A 20,072-nucleotide genomic window follows, 5' to 3' on the forward strand; every position below is an offset into this window, starting at 1 on the left:
TACTGCAATATTTTGAAGTGTAACTTATGAATGTTAATTGGAAAATTTCCAAAAAATAAGATATTGTAACACTAACTTGGTTTTATCTAGTTGTAACATAATAATAGTGGTTAAATCAACTTTATTTAGTTGTATTTTGTTTATATGTAAGTTAGATAAACTAGTTGTTGAAGGAATTATATTAGTTGTTGAACGAATTAGGGACTGAAGGAAGTATATGATATAGGTTTGAAAAATTTGTCCTCTATGATCACTTAAAATTGATTTTTAAAATTTATATAAAAACTGAATTCTGATATGCATAAATAGGAATAAAAACTTTATAGTACACCAAGTGAATTTTAATAATTATTCTTAGAGAAATGCTAATGCCCTTAGAGCATCATTATCGGCATTTTTGAACCGTTTCTTTACTATTACCTAGGCCTTTATGAGTTTCATGGATAAATTGATCTTCAAAGCATGTACACAAACTTGAAAAAGTATATGTAGTAATTAATTGTGAGATATAAAGTGAGTTTAATGGGACTCATTTTACAGATTTTGACGAGTTTGATGGATATTTAAAAAATGTAGATGATTGAAATTAATGAAATAATATTAAAAATTTAATAGGATTCATTTAAAGAACTAAAATGAGTTCTTTGGATGTGAATGCTCTTAGGGCACTTTTTAAGTGATTAAAGTAGTATGTTTTTTTAAAAATGCGTGTATTCAATACATTAAAAATGCATTGGAAATTGAAATATTGATTTTTATAAAGAATATTTTCTTTATTTAATATGCTTAAAGAGTGCTTTGAGGGCACTGGTTAGCAAGACCCTTATTCGTATAGTCTTTCGAAATAACTTACAACATTTCGAACGCTACATCATTATTTTTACTACACTTACTTTACGCAACATCATTATTTTTTTTGCTACACTTAATTTATTAGCGTGTTGATTATTAATTATTCAACATTTTGTCCATACATCACATGTCTTACATTTGCCATTAACATTTGCAATCTAACAAAAAATTTCCATCAACATGTGCAATACATTTGCGTCACATAACTCACTTAAAATCTGAATATCAGAACAACAATAAAGTAAGTGGATGCTGACTTGTTTTAGTGATCGTCCGATCTTAGAGATATATTCAAGAAACCATAACTAATAAGTATCAAATTAAGAACCAAGCTAAATATCAACTAAAAATAATTATATAAAATAAAAAATAATCAATGAAATCGCACGTAATCATGGCTGAGTATTAGTTGGGGTTAAAATTCTCAAGAAACATCCTAACATTAAGAAGAGGGTGATATCAAACTCTCAACGCACAAATGCATGTAAGTAGTCCAACATAGTAGCAACTTTAAAAGTACCATTCTTAAAATTGTAAAACATCAACTTCCATTCCGAACTCTTCTTAAACATTAGCATCACTTGATCATCTTCAAAAATATTTAATGTCCTTAACAAGAGAGAAGACGTACTAGAAGGATCTAGCAAATTAGAAATATTGAACAATTTAGTCCAAGATTCTTTAATTCCATGTTCTTTCATGACCCAAACATCATGGTCAAAAATTATGGACAAACAATCCCTAAACTCATACAAGTTAAATTTCAAGTTATCATCATCTATCTCATCAGGCAGAAAAACTTTTTGATAAGACTCCTTATCTAAATCAATAGAAATAATAAAGGGTAGTTGACTGTTTTTCCACTTGACAAACCAATTAATTGTGCCCCTTACATATAATCCTTGTTGATAACCAAAGACATAATCAAAAGGGATTTGAATGCTAGTCCAAGAATTGGTACTCAAACTATAAACCACTACTTTAGTTGTGTTTTTAAAGATATTAGTGCAAAGAACAACCACTTTATAAGTATGAGAAACATGACCATGGCCAAATCCATACGAAGGTGAAATATTCTAGGCACTTTAGGATTTTCAAAAGGGGGTAATTCCTTGAACTTTCTAATAGAAGGATTCCATAATACAATAAAAGGTTTACAATAATCGGTAGAAAAATTATTGGCAAAACATATGATTCCGTCACAAGAGGCAACAAGACTGTAATGTGAGTTGCTTTCGGAAAAAGTAATGTTGAATGGAAACTCGAGTTGAGTGGATTTATAGTTTGTGTCTGTAAAAATGGATTCTAGTGAGTAGGAATTTAAAATAAGGGGATTGTCGTCGGAATTTAAAATAAGGGGATTGTCGTCGAAGGTATTAAAATAGTGGAGGTTGCATAGGTTAAAGTGCTTTCTAGCGAATTTGTGATCGGATATTATAGAATTCCATGACTTGCATACACATCAAAATTGAAGAAGGAGTTTGACGGGTAACCTAGATAGTATTTCTATGACAAGGTCAAAAGGAAGAAGAGGAAGTGAATGGACGAGGTTAGATTTTTTTCTATTAACCACCATAACTGAGTGCTTCTATCGGTCTCTCCCTACTATAATGGAATGAAGCTTATAAATACTGTCTGCCGTTATTATTTCAAAACTAGGTTTAGTGAGGAAAACTAGGGTTAGTAACTAACTTGATTTTTTATTTTAAATTATTCTATAAAATTTGTGAACCAATTCAATTAATTTACATCAATTTATCACATATATCATATTTTATTAATTATGTATTGAACTTAAAGGTAGTAAATTGTCTGTGTAAAATATTTTACACAGTCAGTGTATCACAATCTTTAAAAAGAAATATTTCATATGTGATTTAAAGAAAAAGTCAAACTTCTATAAAAATTAAGGATTTTGACTTCCCTAATGTAAAAATGCTATATACTACATTGTTAGTGTATTTCCATTAAATCTTTATGTATTATGTCTCTCAAACAATTTCTTACGTTAAAGATGTCGGTTAATTCAATTATTTCATTATTAACCAAAATCATCATTCCCATAATTTTAAAAATATTAAAAAGATTTCATCATCATATTTTAAATATCGTGATTTGCATAGTAGCATTCCCACAATTTGTGGAGTATTTGTTTTATGAGATTTGTTTGTATGTATTGTCGGTGTAAACAAATTTATTTATTCTATTAGGGTATCATAACCATTCAAATGAATTACTTTAATAAAAATTGAAATAAAAGTCAAATATTTTTAACAAATCAACCGTTGTGATTTATCGTAAAATTTATTTATACTCTCGGTGTATTTTAATTAAATTCTTATTTTATTTAGAATTTAATTGGAATACACTGACGGTGTGAAGAAGTTTTACACCGTCAGTGAATTACAACCGTTAATCTGTTGGAATTGTTTGACTTTTATTTTAATTTTTTTAAAAGTAATATAATTGAGTGATTGTGATACATTGATAGTGTAAAAAGTTTTACATTGACCGTCCATAGCAATTAAACTCTTTTATTATTATTATTATTATTATTATTATTATTATTGTTATTATTATTATTATTATTATTATTAATAATTTAAGGATTTATTTATTATTTTCTAAAAAATTTAATGTCAAATTTAAAAGATGAATGCGGAGATTTGCAAAAGACTAAATTACCCACGTGGTCCTTTAAGTTATTTAATTGTAACACTTTGGTCCTTTATGTTGATTTCGTTACAACTAAGTCCTTTAGCTTGGCTAACGCCTTCAGCGTTGCCCTTGTCCACATATTATGTTCCAAAAAACGTGATGTAGCACAAATGATGCTTAGGTGTCACTTAACCTTGCTAAATGTGTCTGTTAACTCACTTAAAGAGAAAGATATATGTATGAAACCTTACAATTAAGGACAAATTGCATTTGATAAACCTTAATCCCAAATCAGTGAAAGGAAATGTTAGAGGCGAAGACGAAGGAGAAACATGTCACGTTGATCGACGGGGAAGGTACTTGCAGAAGACGAAGGCGTCATTGAAGCTGACGAAATCAAGACATTGAGGTATGTTATGTTATGTCTAACTTAACAATTCATTGCATGTGGTTTTGCTGTTGATATTAGGGTTTACGTGTCATTGTTAGGAAAAATGGATTCAGATATGTTTTAGGGAAGAAATTATACTCAACAGTTAGAATTAACCCAATGTAAAATTGACTTCTATTTGTGAAAAAGTACATGAGAAATGGAATGCAGGAATGAATAGGATGGAAGCTTATAGAGCTAGAAAACAAGCACTAAATATGGTTGAAGGGTCATTCAAAGAACAGTATCGTAGGCTTTATGACTACACACATGAGCTTCTGAGGTCTAACCCAAACAACACCATAAAGATGAATGTCCAAGCAACTGAACAAAATCCTACTGAAACTAAGCAACATCCAGAGGATTATGTTAGCAAACCATTATTACCAAGTTTCCATAGACTTTATATGTGCCTTGATGCTTGCAAGAAAAGTTTTAGTGTTTGCAGACCAATAATAGGTGTTGGTGGATGTTTTCTCAAAGGGAATTATGGAAGTCAGATTCTTGCAGCAGCTGGCAGAGACCCTAATGATCAGATGTTGCCCATTGCATTGGTTGTAGTTGAAGCTGAGACCAAGGATTCTTGGGCATGGTTCTTCGATTTACTAGTTCATGACTTGGGAGGACCAGAAATATGCAAGAACATTACTTTCATCTCAGATCAGCAAAAGGTAACATTCATGCCCTTGACTATTTTAAAATGTAATAAGTTGGTACTTTATGTTTATTAATTTGATCACATTAAAGTGTAACATAATTTTTTTATTACATTATTAGGGACTGTTATCTACAATAGAGGAGTTGTTGCTAGGAATTGATAAGAGATTTTGTGTTAGACATTTGTATAGCAACTTCAAAAAAAGATTTCCAGGCAAGAAGTTGAAGGAGTTAATGTGGAAGGCAGCCAAAGAAACATATCCCCAAGCATGGGAGAGGGAAATGAAGGAGATGAGAAAGGCCAATGAGGAGGAATTTAAACATTTGTTGAAGATCCCCCTAGATATTGGAGTAAGTCACATTTCAAATACAATACAAAAAGTGATGTGCTTGTGAATAACATGTCTGAAACCTTTAACAGTATTATAATTGGAGCAAGACAAAAACCAATTGTAACAATGTTAGAGGATATCAGAGGGTACCTCATGGAAAGATGGGCAAGTAATAGAGCAAAAATTGAAGACTATAATGACTCTATACTTCCAAGGATTAAGAAAATGATTGCAAGAAGGCATGAATTCTCAAGATACTTCATAGCCAGGTAATTCAAATTTTTGTACAATACATAATACTGACATGATAATTGATATGTTAAACATGTGTATTTGATATGCTTGTCAAGTTATCAGGTGACTTGATATACGAAGTCAGGCATACAAGTGCGAGTGGAGATAAATTCACAGTGGATCTCAAGAAATTTGAGTGCTCATGCAGGAACTGGATGCTGACTGGAATTCCCTGCTACCATTCCATTACTTGCATTCAAAGTAGACATGAAGACCCTTTTGAGTATATTCCTTCCTACTATAGGAAGGAGAATTACCAGGCTTGCAATCAACCGTTGATATATCTAACAAATGGAGAAAATTTGTGGGAGTTGACACCATATCCTGATGTTCTTCCACCCCTAACCAGAAGAGCCCCTGGAAGGCCAAAAAAATAAGGAACAAAGATGCTGATGAAAAAAAGGAAAGACATAACAAATATATCCAGAAAGGGGTTGCCAAACAAATGCTCAGCATGTGGCCTTTCTGGCCATAACAAGTCATCATGTCCTTCTGTACCAAGACAATCCCATAGTGCCACAATTCCAAGTGTTCAAGCCAAAACACCTACCACTGCAGTCCCAAATATTCATTCTCAACCAACTTAGAGGGTTCAGACCAGGCAATCTCAAGATTCCAACAATCAAACTCAACCATCTCAAAGGGTTCAGACTAGGCAATCTCAAAATGCCACTAGCAATTCCCAACCAACTCAGAGGGTTCATACAAGACAATCAGCCCAAAACCAAGGAGTAGAAACACGTCATTCCATCACAGTTTCTCAGCTACTTTCCATGAGAAGGTCTAGACAAAGACCAACAGCAGCATTTCAGCCACCAACAACTCAGAGACCAAAGATGCCTTATAAGAGAAAGTCTACATAGAAAGTATGCAAGAATTCTGTTTTTTTTTACCATTGATTATGTACTTTGGGAGTATGATGTATCTATGTTTATTTTGAATCTTTAAGATCATCTATTATGTATTTTGGGAGTATGTTGTATCTACTCTTTTGTGATAACAATCTTTTGGTCTATGTTATAACAATATTTTGGATGCTATATTCTGACTGTTGTATCTGCTATATTATGAAATCTATAAATCAGGAATTTGAATGCTATGTTATTAATGCTATAAACTATAATTTTCTGCTGTTAACTTTGGTCATGGTCAAAAATTATGGACAAACAAATCCCTAAACTCATACAAGTTAAATTTCAAGTTATCATCATCTATCTCATCAGGCAGAAAAACTTTTTGATAAGACTCCTTATCCAAATCAATAGAAATAATAAAGGGTAGATGTCTGTTATTCTACTTGACAAACCAATTAATTGTGCCCCTTACATATAATCCTTGTTGATAACCAAAGACATAATCAAAAGGGATATGAATGATAGTTTAAGAATCGATACTCAAACTATAAACCATTACTTTAGTTGAGTTTTGAGAGATATTAGTGCAAAGGACTGCCACTTTATAATTATGAGAAACATGACCATAGCCAAATCCATACGTCATAAGAAGGTGAAGTCTAGGCACTTTAAGATTTTCAAAAGGGGTAATTCCTTGAACTTTCTAATAGAAGGATTCCACAGTATAATAAAAGGTTTACAATAATCGGTAGGAATAATATTGGCAAAACATATGATTCTGTCACAAGAGGCAACAACACTGTAATGTGAGTTGCTTTCAAAAGAGTAATGTTAAATGGAAACTGGAGTTGAGTGGAGTTATAGTCTGTGTCTGTGAAAATGGATTTAAGTGATTAGGAATTTAAAACAAGGGGATTGTCACCAAAGGTATTAAAATAGTGAAGGTTGCACGTGGTTGATAAGTTAAAGTGTTAGATAGTGAAGCCCGCGAGCACAAAGAAGAAAGGCGGGAACAAGTCCGTCATCCAAGATATACTTTCACGCTCGAGCATCAAAAAACCCTCCGCAACTCTCGACGTAAACACAATTGACAACATCAACTATTGGATGACTAAGGTATATAACTACCTCGCAACAAAGGAACTGCCCCCGACCAATAAAGAGGCTAATGTGACCAGGCACAGAGACATGCACTTGGCACCGCCCAACCAGCTCTAAACTCTCTCATCCCCGTGGCCCTTTGTCTGATGGAAATGGACATCCTCAAAGCGTTCACCACGGGATTAAACCAGAACAAGTATATGATAAAGTTATGAAATTGATTAATGACACAAATTTATATTTATTTATAAAATAAATTTTAAAAATAAATATTTTTTTAAAATTAAAATATATATTTTAAAAATAATATTATTTTATAAAAAAAATTATTTACCGCCATAAATAGTGTATACAAAAAAGTGGTGTAGGAATATCTAAGTTGTTATTTATACAATCTAGTTTAAGCAATCCAATAAAAGTACTACCGGTGGAAACATTTTAGATTTGCAATTGGAAGATCACTTATTTGAACTTATTTAACAAAAATTGTTTCAAGAAGAGTACTATATATTGTTTTATTAGTTCCTAACAAGATCGACTCGAATATCAATACTATTGAAAATTTAGTGTGGAAGTATTTTTATTCAAAATATAAATTTTTTCAATTTTTTTATGTTTTGAATTTCTTAAATATAGATGTCATTCAAAAATATATACTTAGTATTAATTAATTGGTCTTTGATTACAACCTTCTACTACGGTCCATACTTTATCATTTAAATTTCAGTTTTAGATTCATTCTTCCCTATAAAAATGCATCTTTTAAAATATGTGATTAAGTTGCTGAGAAGCTCGCTGGCTGGAAGAGAAACACTTTATCTCTGGCTGGTCGCATAACTCTGGCAAAAAGTGTGATTGAAGCTATTCCAATATATCCCATGATGACTAATAAGCTTCCGAAAGCTACGATTGATTCTATTCATTCCATGCAAAGAGATTTTGTTTGGGGAGATACGAATGATAAAAGACGTATTCATGCCGTTGGTTGGGAGCAGGTTGCGAAACCCAAGCAGCTGGGGGGTGTTGGGCTTCGTGATCTGACTATTTTCAACAATGTTTGTCTCATGAAGTTAGGTTGGAAGGTGTATAACAATGAGGATGATCTTTGGTGTCAAGTCCTAAGGAAGAAATATAGGATACTGGAGCATGGAGATTGCATGAATGTTAAAGGTACGGCTTCTAGTTTATGGAAAAATATTGTGAGACTATTGCCATGCATGGTGAATACTGGCAGATGGATTATAGGAGATGGAAAAAGCATCAAGGCTTGGGATGATAATTGGCTAGGTCATGACTTTCTTATACGTAATTATGATGTCACTATTCCGGAAGACTTGCGTGGAGCTCATGTGTGCGATTTAATTACGAGAGATGGAGAGTGGAACTTGAGCATTCTTGAACATTGGCTCCCAGTGCAATGGATAGAGAAACTGAATTCTTGCCTGCCCCCAATTGCGGGTCAGGTGGCTGACGTTTTCTGTTTTGCAGGTACGGGAGATAACGAATTCTCGGTGAAGGACATGTTTAATGAACTTGGAGGTTTCAATGATGAAGATGTAGATGGAGATTGGTCGAGGATCTGGAAAGCTGCAATCCCCGAACGGTGCAAAACGTTCATGTGGCTGGCAAAACATGATAGGCTGCTCACAAATCTTAGTAAAAATAAAAAAGGGCTAGGAAGCGCAGGTTGCAATTTGTGTGGGGATGCCCATGAAACTACTTTACATGCATTGAGGGACTGCGTCAAGTGCATGGAGGTTTGGAAGGGATTAGTTCCCAGTGAGCTCATGATAGAGTTCTTCTCCACAGATATGGAAGCTTGGATCCGTTTGAATCTTAATTTTCTTAGCCATAATCACAAGGATTGGAGGAACACGTGGATAATAGCATGCCACACTCTTTGGACATGGAGAAATCAAGAAGAACATGATGACTCTTTCTCCCGTCCAATGGACCCTATTAATCATATCCTTAGAAGAAGTAATGATTACATGCAAGCCATCAATTTGCACAAGAGTGTGAATGTGAATGATATTGGTAATAACTTGATGGGGTGGAAGCCGCCTATCAAAGGTATGATTAAGCTCAACACGGACGGTGCTAGTAGGAATGGTAGTGATGCTGGGTGTGGAGGAGTGATTAGAGATGATGTAGGGCAGTGGAGAGGTGGTTTCTCTAAATATATTGGGCGTTGTAGTGCTCTTTTGGCGGAGATGTGGGGACTGTATGAAGGTGTGAAACTTATTAATCGTGTGGGGTATAAATCTGTGGAGATTAATATTGATTCTATGGAAGTAGTGCAAGCTATTGAAAAAGGTGTTGTGCGGCATGTGGAGTGTGTTGCTATCCTTCGTCATATTTTGGAACAACTTAAGCTTTTGGAGATAGTCATTATTTCGCATACTTCTAGGAAGGCCAATGCTTGTGCGGACGCTCTAGCTAAGCATGGTTGTAATAATAGGAGATCTCTTCTTTTCGAAAGAACTCCAGATTTTCTTGTGGAGTTGTTAGAGTTAGATGCTGCTGGAATTGTTCCTAATGCAGTTGATTTGTAGTTGTTTTTCTTTCGGGCTTTAGCCCTCATCATTATCAAAAAAAAAAAATGTGATTAAGTGCAAGTATCATTAGCTTTTCTTTATTAAAATTAGTAAAAAAAAAAAAAAAAATTATTTATTAAAGTAGCGTAAATTTATATAGGGATAACCTACATGATACTTGACACGAGTCATCAAATTAATTAAGAGAAAATAAAAAGTTTCAATTTTTAGTATTGTTACTAGGGGTGGGAATAGGCCAGGCCAACTAACAGGGGCCTACGGCCTAGCCTACACAGGCCCAGGCCAGGCCAGACTTTTTTTTCAAATAGAAAAGGCCTAGGCTTTTTTAAAAGCCTATTTAGCTAAAAAGGCTAGGCCACAGACCATACAAAAAGCCTTTTAAGCCTAGTAGACTGGCCTATTTAAATATAAATGAATAATTTTATTATTATTATAATATTATATTCGTATTTTAAATTAAAATACAAAAATCAAGCTTAGTCATTTTGATGAACGGATGAAAATTAACTGGAAAAACTTTATGAACAATGTCATAAGTTATTTTCTTAAGTTCTCTCAAATAAATAGTATCAGTTTTTTTTTGTTAATAAGTAAACTTGAATAAGTCAATGCAAATAAGCGTTTAGTCTTGTTGATCTTTTAATTTGTTAGTCTATTTAAATATTAATTAAATTTTTTATTTACCAATGCTCAAATAAAATAGGCTTTTATGTAGGCTCTTAGGCCAAACAGGCATTCGAAAAGGCCAGGCTTAGGCCTAAAAATAAGCCTCTGATAGACCACAGGCCAGGCTTAGGCTTTTAAATTTTTGACAGGCCAGGCTCAGGCTTGGCAAAGCCTAGCTCGGCCCAGCCTATTCCCACCCCTAAATTTGTTACGGTATATCATAAATAAAAAGAATTTGAGTTTATTTTAATCTTTTAACTTAAAAACTAAGTATTGTTACGGTATATCATATTAATCTTTTAATTTTTTAAAAATATATTACATTAATCTTTTTCATCTAATTAACAAATGTAAGTTGAATGTGAGAGTTCTAAAAGCGGTCTTGTTGTTGTTTGAATTCATTTCGAGATTAAAAGTGCTTTCATAAGAGTATGTTGGTGGGAGTTAATATTTTTAATTCTTAGCTAAAAGAGGCATCTTTAGTGTTAAATTGTAAGATGAGAAGTCTTCCATTTGTTTATTTGGGACTGCCCATTGAAGATTCGCAGAAACTTAGTTTTTGGAACCCAGTGGTGGAATCTATTAAAAATAGGTTATCTGAATGGAAAAGGCAAAATTTGTCGTTAGATGGTCGCTTGATTTTGATAAAGTTCTTTTTGTCCTCTATTCCAGTTTATTTCTTTTCTTTATTCAAGGCTCCCGCAAGTATCATTTCTACTCTTGAATTGTTTAATGACGTTGATTGATTGGAATTCTATTTGTTTGAGTAAGAAGAATGGAGGTCTGGGAGTGAGAAGGTTGAGGGAGTTTTATGTGGTTTTATCTGGGAAGTGGTGTTGGAGGATGTTGAGGGAAAGGGGAAGCCTTTGTTGTAGGGTGTTAGTTCAACGTTATGGAGAGGAAGGAGGGCAGTTGAGGTATGAGAGTGGTGGAAGGTCTGTGTGGTGGCAGACAGTGAATAGGAATAGACTAGTAGTTGACATGGTCGATAGAGGGTGGTTGCTCAATAATATTGAGCGTGTTGTGGGTAATGGGGTAGAGTCGTTGTTCTCGAAGGATCCTTGGTTAGAAGGAGGGACGTTGATGAATCGTTTTAGTATGCTTTTGAGTTAGCTGTGGATAAGGATGTGTCAGCCGCACATATGTATTCCTTAGGGTAGGGGTGGATAGAGTCGCGTGGAGATGACGCAAGAGGTTGTTTGCGTGGGAGGAAGAGATGGTGAGGGAATGCATTTTGCTTCTAAGTTCTGTGGTTTTGCAGGTTAATGTGGCTGATTCGAGGGTGTGGAGACTTCATGATTCAAATTGTTATAATGAAAGAATTGCATATCATTTATTGACAAAGATCTTGGATGATCATTTGGTTTGTTACCATAAGCTTTGGTGGATGAAAGCGGTGCCTTTGAAGGTTAATCTCTTTGTTTAGTGGTTATTTCGTAAAAGACTTCCGACGAAAGACAATTTTATGCAAAGACATATTATTAGCGTAATGGAGCAAAGTTGTTCATCTTTATGTGGCTTAAACGAGTCTCGAGATCATATGTTTTTTTGGTGTGAATTTTATAGTATTCTTTGGTTGATTTTGTCTGGGTGGTTGGGGATTAAGTCGATTTTTCAAGGAAATTGTAAGGATCATTATGACTAATTTGTGTCGTTCGATGGTTGGAGAAAAGAATGCATCCAAGTGTTACATATTATTTCGGTAGCAACTATTTGGTTCATTTGGAAAACGAGAAACCAATGCGTTTTTCCAGAATAAGAGTCTATCTTAGATGATTATGTGTGATAAGGTTAAAATTCATCCCTTCTGGTGGTTAAAGTCTCACATGTCTTTTTATAGAGTTGAGTATCAGGTTTGGAGGATTAATCCGCTTCAGTGCATCCTAGGCACTGGTAGCCAGGATAGGTTTTCGGTTGTCGGTATGTGAAGTGAATGGTTGTATTTTTGGACAGCTCTTCTTGTACATCTTGTGCTTGAAAGATTGTTTTTTCGTTAATATATTTTAGTTTTTTTAAATAAAAAACATATGTAACACGTAAAATAATACATCTTAAAGAGTTAAAATATTAATATATATATATATATATATATATATATATATATATATATATATATTTGGATAGAAGATATAATTTTATTACTAACCAAAAAACATTAAAGCATACACCGATCCAACAGGATCCAGGTAATCCAGATCATTCAAAGTCACCCAAACAGCCTGAAAAACAAATTACCTAATGCTAAGGTCTTCTAAGCTAACATGATTCTTAAGCTTAGGGACACCATTGCATCTAGTCGCAATGTTTGTGCGAATTCTCTCTGGGAGTTCATCATCCACCTTGTGGCCCTTGAAAATAATTGCGTTTCGTAGCTCCCATATGGCATAGACTGTTTCAGCCGCAACCACCTTAAGTAGCATTCTTTTCCATCCTTTTCTAGAAGTTTCCTCACATAGCCATTGTTTCTCATTCTGCCAGCCAGTTGGAATTCTGTTTACACCAATCCACTGCAAAATCAACCGCCAAATGTTCCTTGTGACCCCACAATCAAACATGAGATGTTCTTGTGTATCCTCCATCCTGCAGAACATGTATTCAACGTTCGTTATAATGCCAAACCGGGCTAGTCTACTTTTTGTAGGCAACCTGTCCCAAAGTGCAATCCACATGATGAATCTAGCTCGAGGCTTCGCCGCATTCTGGTAAAAGAATTTGTACCATGGGGTAGGATCCTTCTCACCCCTGAGCTCCCTGTACATGCATCTGGTAATATACCTCCCAGCCTGCAGAGAGTTACTCCAATAGGTACTGTTAGTCATATCTTCCCTATAGCTCATCATTTTCTTCATAATCCACGAACAGTTGGTTGGTATTCTCCACGAGTTAATTGGCTGTCCCTTCAGATAGTAAATATGCATCCACATGACCCACAATTTGTCATCTTTTGCCTGAAGATTCCATAAGAGTTTTATGATAGTTGCTTTATTCCAGCAGTGTAGGTCCACCAAGTTCAACCCTCCAGCTTTCCTAGGTTCACAAACTGATTCCCAAGCAATGGGAGATTTCCTATTGATTCCATCCCTACTGTTCCATAGAAAACTCCTGCAGATTGCACAAATGTGATGTATCACCTTCTTTGGCATTGGATAAATTTGCATCCAGTAGGAGGTCATGGCATTCAACACACTTTGGATGAGTTGTCTTCTGCCCGCATAACTCAGGAAGCTAGCAGTCCAATTCTGTATCCTGTGGACAATCCTGTCAATAAGGGGTTGGTACAAAGCAATATGGAGCTTCCTACTGGTGATTGGGACACCAAGATACTTAAACGGAAAGGAACCTGCAGTAAAGCCAGTAATATTTAAAATATCAGTTTGATCATCAGGTTTAACTCCCCCAAAGAAAACCTTACACTTCAGAGGGTTTGCTTTCAAGCCTGTTGCTTGAGAGAATCCTTTTACTGCCTGCATAATGAGCTGGACCGAAACAGTGTCTCCCCTTGCAAATAGAATTAGGTCGTCAGCAAAGCAAATATTGGTGATTCCCAATTTGGCACACTTCGGGTGGAATCTAAATTGAGGGTTACACTGCAACTTCCTTAAGCATCGATGCAAATATTCCATAATTAGGACAAATAGGAGAGGAGACATGGGGTCTCCTTGCCTTAGTCCTCTCTTGGCCTTAAGAAGTCTGCTTTGCCTCCCATGGATAGAGTACCTATAAGACACAGTGGTCACACATAACATAATCCATTTTGTAAAGTGAATATATATATATATATATATATATATATATATATATATATATATTAATTAATTAAAAGAATAAAATGAACTATGAAATTAATATAAAAAAGAAAATAAGCCTAATCTAGAAAAAGTTAAATATATTCATTATTTATTCATTGTCTTGTAGCTAGAGGTGGGAAAATAGGTCGGACCAGTTTATGTACCGAAAAATTGACGGGTTGGGTTGGAATTTTGGATCCGCTGTCAACTAAAGTCTGCCTCACCAAAGCCTACTGTCGACCAAAGATCGTTCTGCCAAAGCCTGTTGTCCGCCAAAATATGCACCGCCTATTCGTTCAGCCCATCTCGTCTTAAGTTCGTCCTTTTTTTAATTAAATCAAATAATTATAATTCTTGATGATTTTATTTTATACATTTTTTTATAAATATATGTAATATTTTCTTAAGTAAATTTTGTTAAAAAGTGACTTTTATAAAAAAGATTTAGTACTTTAATCATTTAAGAGTACTCTAAGGACAGTCGTTAGCAATTTTTTTTTTAAAATAAAAGTTGAATTTGATTATTTATGGTCCGTTTGTTTTGTTTTTATTTAAATGATTTTTATAGTGTTGCATAATTTTGTGTAAAAAAAATTTTAATAATTTTTTTTTCATAAAAGCTTCAGATGAAAAATTATTTTGAATACTTATTCTTAAAATGATATTTTAGGTATTTTATCTTTTTATCAATTTTTTTTATAACGAAATTTCAAAATTATTTAATTTTGAAGCTATTTCAAATATATTTTTATAAAAAATTATTTTTGAAATACCTCTTTTATAAAAAATTGTGATTTTATTATGTATTGGTTTTTAATAAAGTTTATTTATGTTATAGGATGTAATAAATAATTTTTCAATTTAGAAAAAATAATTAAAAAAAATTTGTAATATTTTAAAAAATAGTTTTGCAAAATCTATTTTTTTAAAGTTGAAACAAACAAGCCCTTAGTCTTATCGATGATTTGTTTAAATTATTAAAATTTATTTAATCATGCTTATATTTTTAAGTACATTTTTATGTTTTATTAAATTTGAATATAAAAAACTTATTTAATAAAATTCTTACATACTACTATTTAAAAAAATATTTATATTAGTTAATTAATTAATTAATTAAAAAACATATTTATCCTCTTCAAAAGGAATATTACTTTTACCATTTTGTTTTTTGTTACAAAATCAAACAAAGTCTTTTTTTAAGTATATTTTTATTTTTTATTAAATTTAAAATATAAAAATTATTTAATAAAAGTCTAAATAATTTTTAACAAAGGTAATTTTATAATTTAAATATAATATATTTCTTATCATGTCATTACTAAATATATATAAAACATATAAAACAATAAAATAATATTGTGATGTTTCTACTCATTATTAATATATTCTTTCTGCCCTAAAAAAGTATTTATCAAATAAATCCAATTTAATATATAAATTAATTATAAAAATGCAATTGAAATAGAAATTCTAACTTACTACTATTTACAAAAAATACATATTAATTAATTAAAAAACATATTTATCCTGTTCAAAATATTATATGTAGAGGGAATTATACATTTGTCATAATTTAATTAGAAAATAGTATAAACCACACATAAGAAATTGTATATAAATTTTCTTCTATTATTTTTACCTGTGAAAAAAATCATATAAAGTCTTTTTTAAGTATATTTTTTAATTTTTTATTAAATTTAAAATATAAAAATTATTTAATAAAAGTCTAACTAATTTTTAACAATGATAATTTTATAATTTAAATATAATATATTTCTTATCATGTCATTATTAAATGTGTATAAAACATATAAAACAATAAAATAATAATTTCATGTTTTTCCTCATTATTAATATATTCTTTTTGCCCTAAAAAAGTATTTATCAAATAAATCCAATTTAATATATTAACTAATCCTAAAAATATAATTGAAATAGAAAATTCTAACTTACTACTATTTTAAAAAAATATTTATATTATCCAATTAATTAATTAAAAAACACATTTATCCTATTCAAAAGAAATATTATTTTGACCATTTTGTTTTTTTGGTTACAAAATCAAATAAAGTTATTTTTACAATTAAATATACTTTAAAATTGAATAAATATATTACTTTCAGCAACAGTAACGTTTTCCGTTGTCATATATAAAAAAAGACAAGAAGAAGAAAAAAAAAACATTTTTTGAATTTAAAACAAGAACAAAAAACAGACAGTGCTGAAGACAACCTGGATTACTGTTTTTCTTTGCTTATCTCACTCATCTCAATGATTCTCAATTAAAGTTCATCACTTTTCTTCTTCTTCAATCCCCAAAAGGTCACAATTCAATGTTTCTTTCAACTCTACATCTGAATTTCTTATGTTTCTGTTGAATTCAATGTTTTTTGATGACCCTTTATTGCATGCTTATTGTTTTTTTGGAAAAGTTGAAATTTTGATTCAAATTGAATTTTGGGTCATTTTGATTTTTTAGGATCTTATTTTTGCTTATTGAATTGGATTGGATTGAGTTGAATTGGGAAATTGGGTTGAAGTTTTGCTGTCATCATCTTTCTGGTGACATTTGCTTCATTTTGCTATAAAGGTTATTCTTTTGCTTTACTATTAAGATTTGTGATTTTTTTTGTGACTTGAAGATTGCTTTAGAATTGAAGAATTTAAGCACTTTTAGATGTAATTGAAAAATTTAAGCACTTTTTTTTGTTTGCAGGGAAGTTGAAGTGAATTGGATTGGATTGATGAACAATGCAGAGATCGCGTAAAGCTCTTTTACAAAGAAGAGCTATAGAGAAAGCTGCAAGTGGAAGAAACTGTGTTTATAAAGTTTCTTTGTCTTTGGTTTTTGTTTTGTGGGGACTTGTTTTGCTCTTCAGCTTATGGATCAGTTCCGGCAATGGATATCGAGGTAGCTTTTATTTCCTGATCGCCTTTTTTTCGGTGCTTTTTTTGTTATAGACAAATGTTAGTATATTTTCTCGTTCGCCAGAGTTCGAACTTAGTCTGATCCTTTAAGTCTCCGAGAGACAGATACATGACCTTGTTTTGTGATTGAATTGCGCGAGTTTTTGCGTTAATAGGCCAATGTGATGATTTTCTAGATTCGATTTCTTAAAGTTGATTTCTTGTCATAGGAAAATGTTAGTAGTTGATTTGTTAGCCGAATAGGGTTCGAGAGCCGTGATCTTGGTGGACGCGCGACGTTATTGAATGCATGTGTAATTCGTTTTTATGCTGACAATGCATATAAATTAAACCCGTTCTTATTTAGCATGCATATTCTTTATATGCAGATGTTTCCGAGGAAGTTCGAGTCAAAGAAAACGAGCGCAGGCAGCATAAAAACTCCGAATCCGATGATGAATATTTGACTAAAGGGATTGATCCTTCTAATACTTTATGCTCTGAAGAAGCTAAAACTGATGATTTTATTGGTGAGTCGCTTTTCGACAAAGAAAACATGGACGATTTTGAGCACAGCGGTAAAGAAAAGTACGTTTTGTCGATTAGAAAGGAACACGAAGTTGAGAGATCTGAATCGTCTGTTAAGAAGATTGATCGGTTGTCTGCGGCCGTGCCACTCGGTCTCGATGAGTTCAAGAGCAGGGCAGTTAGTTCTAAAATTAATTGGAGTACTAGTCCATCGGGAAGTGTAATACATCGAGTAGAGCCGGGTGGCGATGAATACAATTACGCTTCTTCGTCGAAAGGTGCAAAAGTTTTAGCTTCTAACAAAGATGCTAAAGGAGCTTCGAATATCTTAACAAGAGACAAAGACAAATATCTTCGGAATCCGTGTTCTACGGAAGAGAAATTCGTTGTTATAGAACTTGCCGAAGAAACTTTGGTGGATACGATAGAAATTGCTAACTTTGAGCATTATTCTTCTAACTTGAAAGATTTTGAATTGCATGGTAGTTTGGTTTACCCGACCGATGTTTGGATATTTCTCGGAAATTTCACTGCCTCGAATGTGAAACAGGCGCAACGGTTTGTTCTTCAGGAACCGAAATGGGTTCGATATCTAAAATTGAATCTTCAAAGTCATTATGGATTCGAATTTTATTGCACATTGAGCATAGTTGAAGTTTATGGTGTCGACGCCGTTGAGAAAATGCTTGAGGATTTGATATATGCTCAAGAAAACGGTGAAAAGAAGGTAGCAATATCACCGTCCGATCGTAACTCGTTCGAGCACGATGATGATAATGACGATATTTGGAAAATCGATTCTGATACTACTACTGCAGAAACCTCTTCTGCGAACGATGAAACTGTAAACAGAAATACTCTCGATCCGATCGAGGAAACCCGTCAACAAGTTGGCAGGATGCCAGGGGATACTGTCCTAAAGATTCTAATGCAGAAAGTACGTTATCTCGACGTAAATTTGTCGGTTTTGGAGCAATATTTAGAGGACTTAAATTCTAGATATGTTAAAATTTTGAAAGAGTATGGCAAAGAGGTAAGCGAAACCGATATAGTTCTGCAGATGATCAAAGAGGACATCAGGAGGTTCCTTGCCAGACAAGAAACGATAGTATGTTAAATTTCTTCCTTCATTATTATTTTTTATATAAAAATTATGAAACTTCACTATGATTTTTCTTTGTATAGTAATAATTTTTTTCTTTGCAGATGAAAGATGTTAGAGATCTTGAATCTTGGAAATTCGATTTTTCAGAGCAATTGAATCATATACTTAGAGACAATGCGGTTTTGAGGTGAGTTTACGATATTTAGTAGTCGGCCTTGATCTGGTGCGCCTCTAAGGCTAATCCGATGGTTTAGGTTTTTTTCACGGAAAATCGAGATCTAAAACTTCCTTCTTAACACTTCAGCGTCTCAACTCATACCACCTGACTATATTTTCGAGAAAATTTTCAAAATATTTAAATCATAATATGATTTTTATCTTTCAAAATTTCATAACACTTCAGCGTCTCAATTCATACCATCTGACTATATTTTCTGAGAAATGTTTTGAAGTAGTTAAATTATAAAATGATTTTTATCATTTAAAATTATGTATTTGAGATAGTTGGATTATGATGATTTTTATTATATAATTAATTAATTTTTTTAATTTAAATATTGCAGGAATGAGGTTGAAAAGGTGATAGAAAATCAAGTAAATTTGGAAAACAAAGGTGTATTAGTGTTTTGTGTATGTGTTATTTTTTCATTATTTGCAATATTAAAGCTATCTCTGGATATGATTATGAGCATATGTGGAGCAATTAAATCAAGAAAATTTTGCAAATGTAGTTCTTCTTGGTTTATCCTATTATTGAGTTGTAACATTATTATTTTTATATTAACTTCATAATTTTCCGTTTTAAATTGAATTTAAGATGTTATTATCTTCAAGGGTAATGGTGTTGGTTACATTTTATGATCCCAAAACATTTTTTTAAAAGTTTAGTTGGTGTTTTTTTTTGGGAATTGTATTGAAATAATGAAATGTTTTTTATTTAGCTCTGGTTTTCTAGCCTTCAATTTATTGTTAATTATTTTCATTCAAAACAAAACAAAATATAATGAAATAGATGTGTCCTTCATTCAAATTCAAAATCCATGTGTCAAAAGTATACGAATTAAAATCCACAGTATATAATTATTTTTTTTTAGAATTTCTTAATGCAGGTGAAAAACACTTTTGGAGTTATGTATCTCAGAACAAATCAAAAAGAATTTTAAAAAAATTAATTCGGATATGCATATCCGAAAATACTCAGAGATATTTCGGATATGCATATCTAAAATCATGACTGAACATAATGATTGGCATAATTGTTTTAGAAGATGATGAGTCAGAAGATGAACCCAACATCGAAACAATCAAATTTGTGACGGCTCTCTCTGACAGATAGGAA

At 32.5% G+C, this 20,072-nt stretch overlaps 2 protein-coding genes across 3 annotated transcripts; one reads left to right on the forward strand and one right to left on the reverse strand.

Annotated features, from left to right (window-relative positions):
• Nucleotides 1–12,633: 12,633 nt before the first annotated feature.
• Nucleotides 12,634–14,025, reverse strand: LOC131659909 (uncharacterized). Its single transcript, XM_058929025.1, has one exon. It carries the CDS (start codon nucleotides 14,023–14,025, stop codon nucleotides 12,634–12,636), a length of 1,392 nt encoding a protein of 463 aa, XP_058785008.1.
• Nucleotides 14,026–16,398: 2,373 nt separating this feature from the next.
• Nucleotides 16,399–19,565, forward strand: LOC131657342 (SUN domain-containing protein 4-like). 2 transcript variants are annotated; one of them, XM_058926748.1, is made up of 6 exons: nucleotides 16,399–16,515; nucleotides 16,673–16,783; nucleotides 16,910–17,104; nucleotides 17,490–18,736; nucleotides 18,835–18,920; nucleotides 19,297–19,565. In XM_058926748.1, exons 3-6 carry the CDS (start codon nucleotides 16,945–16,947, stop codon nucleotides 19,523–19,525), a joined length of 1,722 nt encoding a protein of 573 aa, XP_058782731.1. In that variant the 5' UTR covers nucleotides 16,399–16,515; nucleotides 16,673–16,783; nucleotides 16,910–16,944; the 3' UTR covers nucleotides 19,526–19,565. The 2 variants fall into 2 exon arrangements, with proteins under 2 accessions (XP_058782731.1, XP_058782732.1); XM_058926749.1 differs by lacking the exon at nucleotides 16,673–16,783 and having other exon boundaries at nucleotides 16,416–16,515.
• The last annotated feature ends 507 nt before the right edge of the window (nucleotides 19,566–20,072 follow it).

This window comes from Vicia villosa, linkage group LG3 (genome assembly GCF_029867415.1).
Source record: "Vicia villosa cultivar HV-30 ecotype Madison, WI linkage group LG3, Vvil1.0, whole genome shotgun sequence".
Taxonomy (NCBI): domain Eukaryota; kingdom Viridiplantae; phylum Streptophyta; class Magnoliopsida; order Fabales; family Fabaceae; genus Vicia; species Vicia villosa.

What these genes read in the sequence shown, in the direction of transcription:
- LOC131657342 (XM_058926748.1), top strand. Translation starts at nt 16,945, where the DNA reads ATGCAGAGATCGCGTAAAGCTCTTTTACAAAGAAGAGCTATAGAGAAA. An exon ending in TTCCGGCAATGGATATCGAG is followed by an intron (nt 17,105 to 17,489) that starts GTAGCTTTTATT and finishes CTTTATATGCAG; the next exon opens with ATGTTTCCGAGGAAGTTCGA. An exon ending in TTGCCAGACAAGAAACGATA is followed by an intron (nt 18,737 to 18,834) that starts GTATGTTAAATT and finishes TTTTCTTTGCAG; the next exon opens with ATGAAAGATGTTAGAGATCT.
- LOC131659909 (XM_058929025.1), bottom strand. Translation starts at nt 14,025, where the DNA reads ATGGAATATTTGCATCGATGCTTAAGGAAGTTGCAGTGTAACCCTCAA.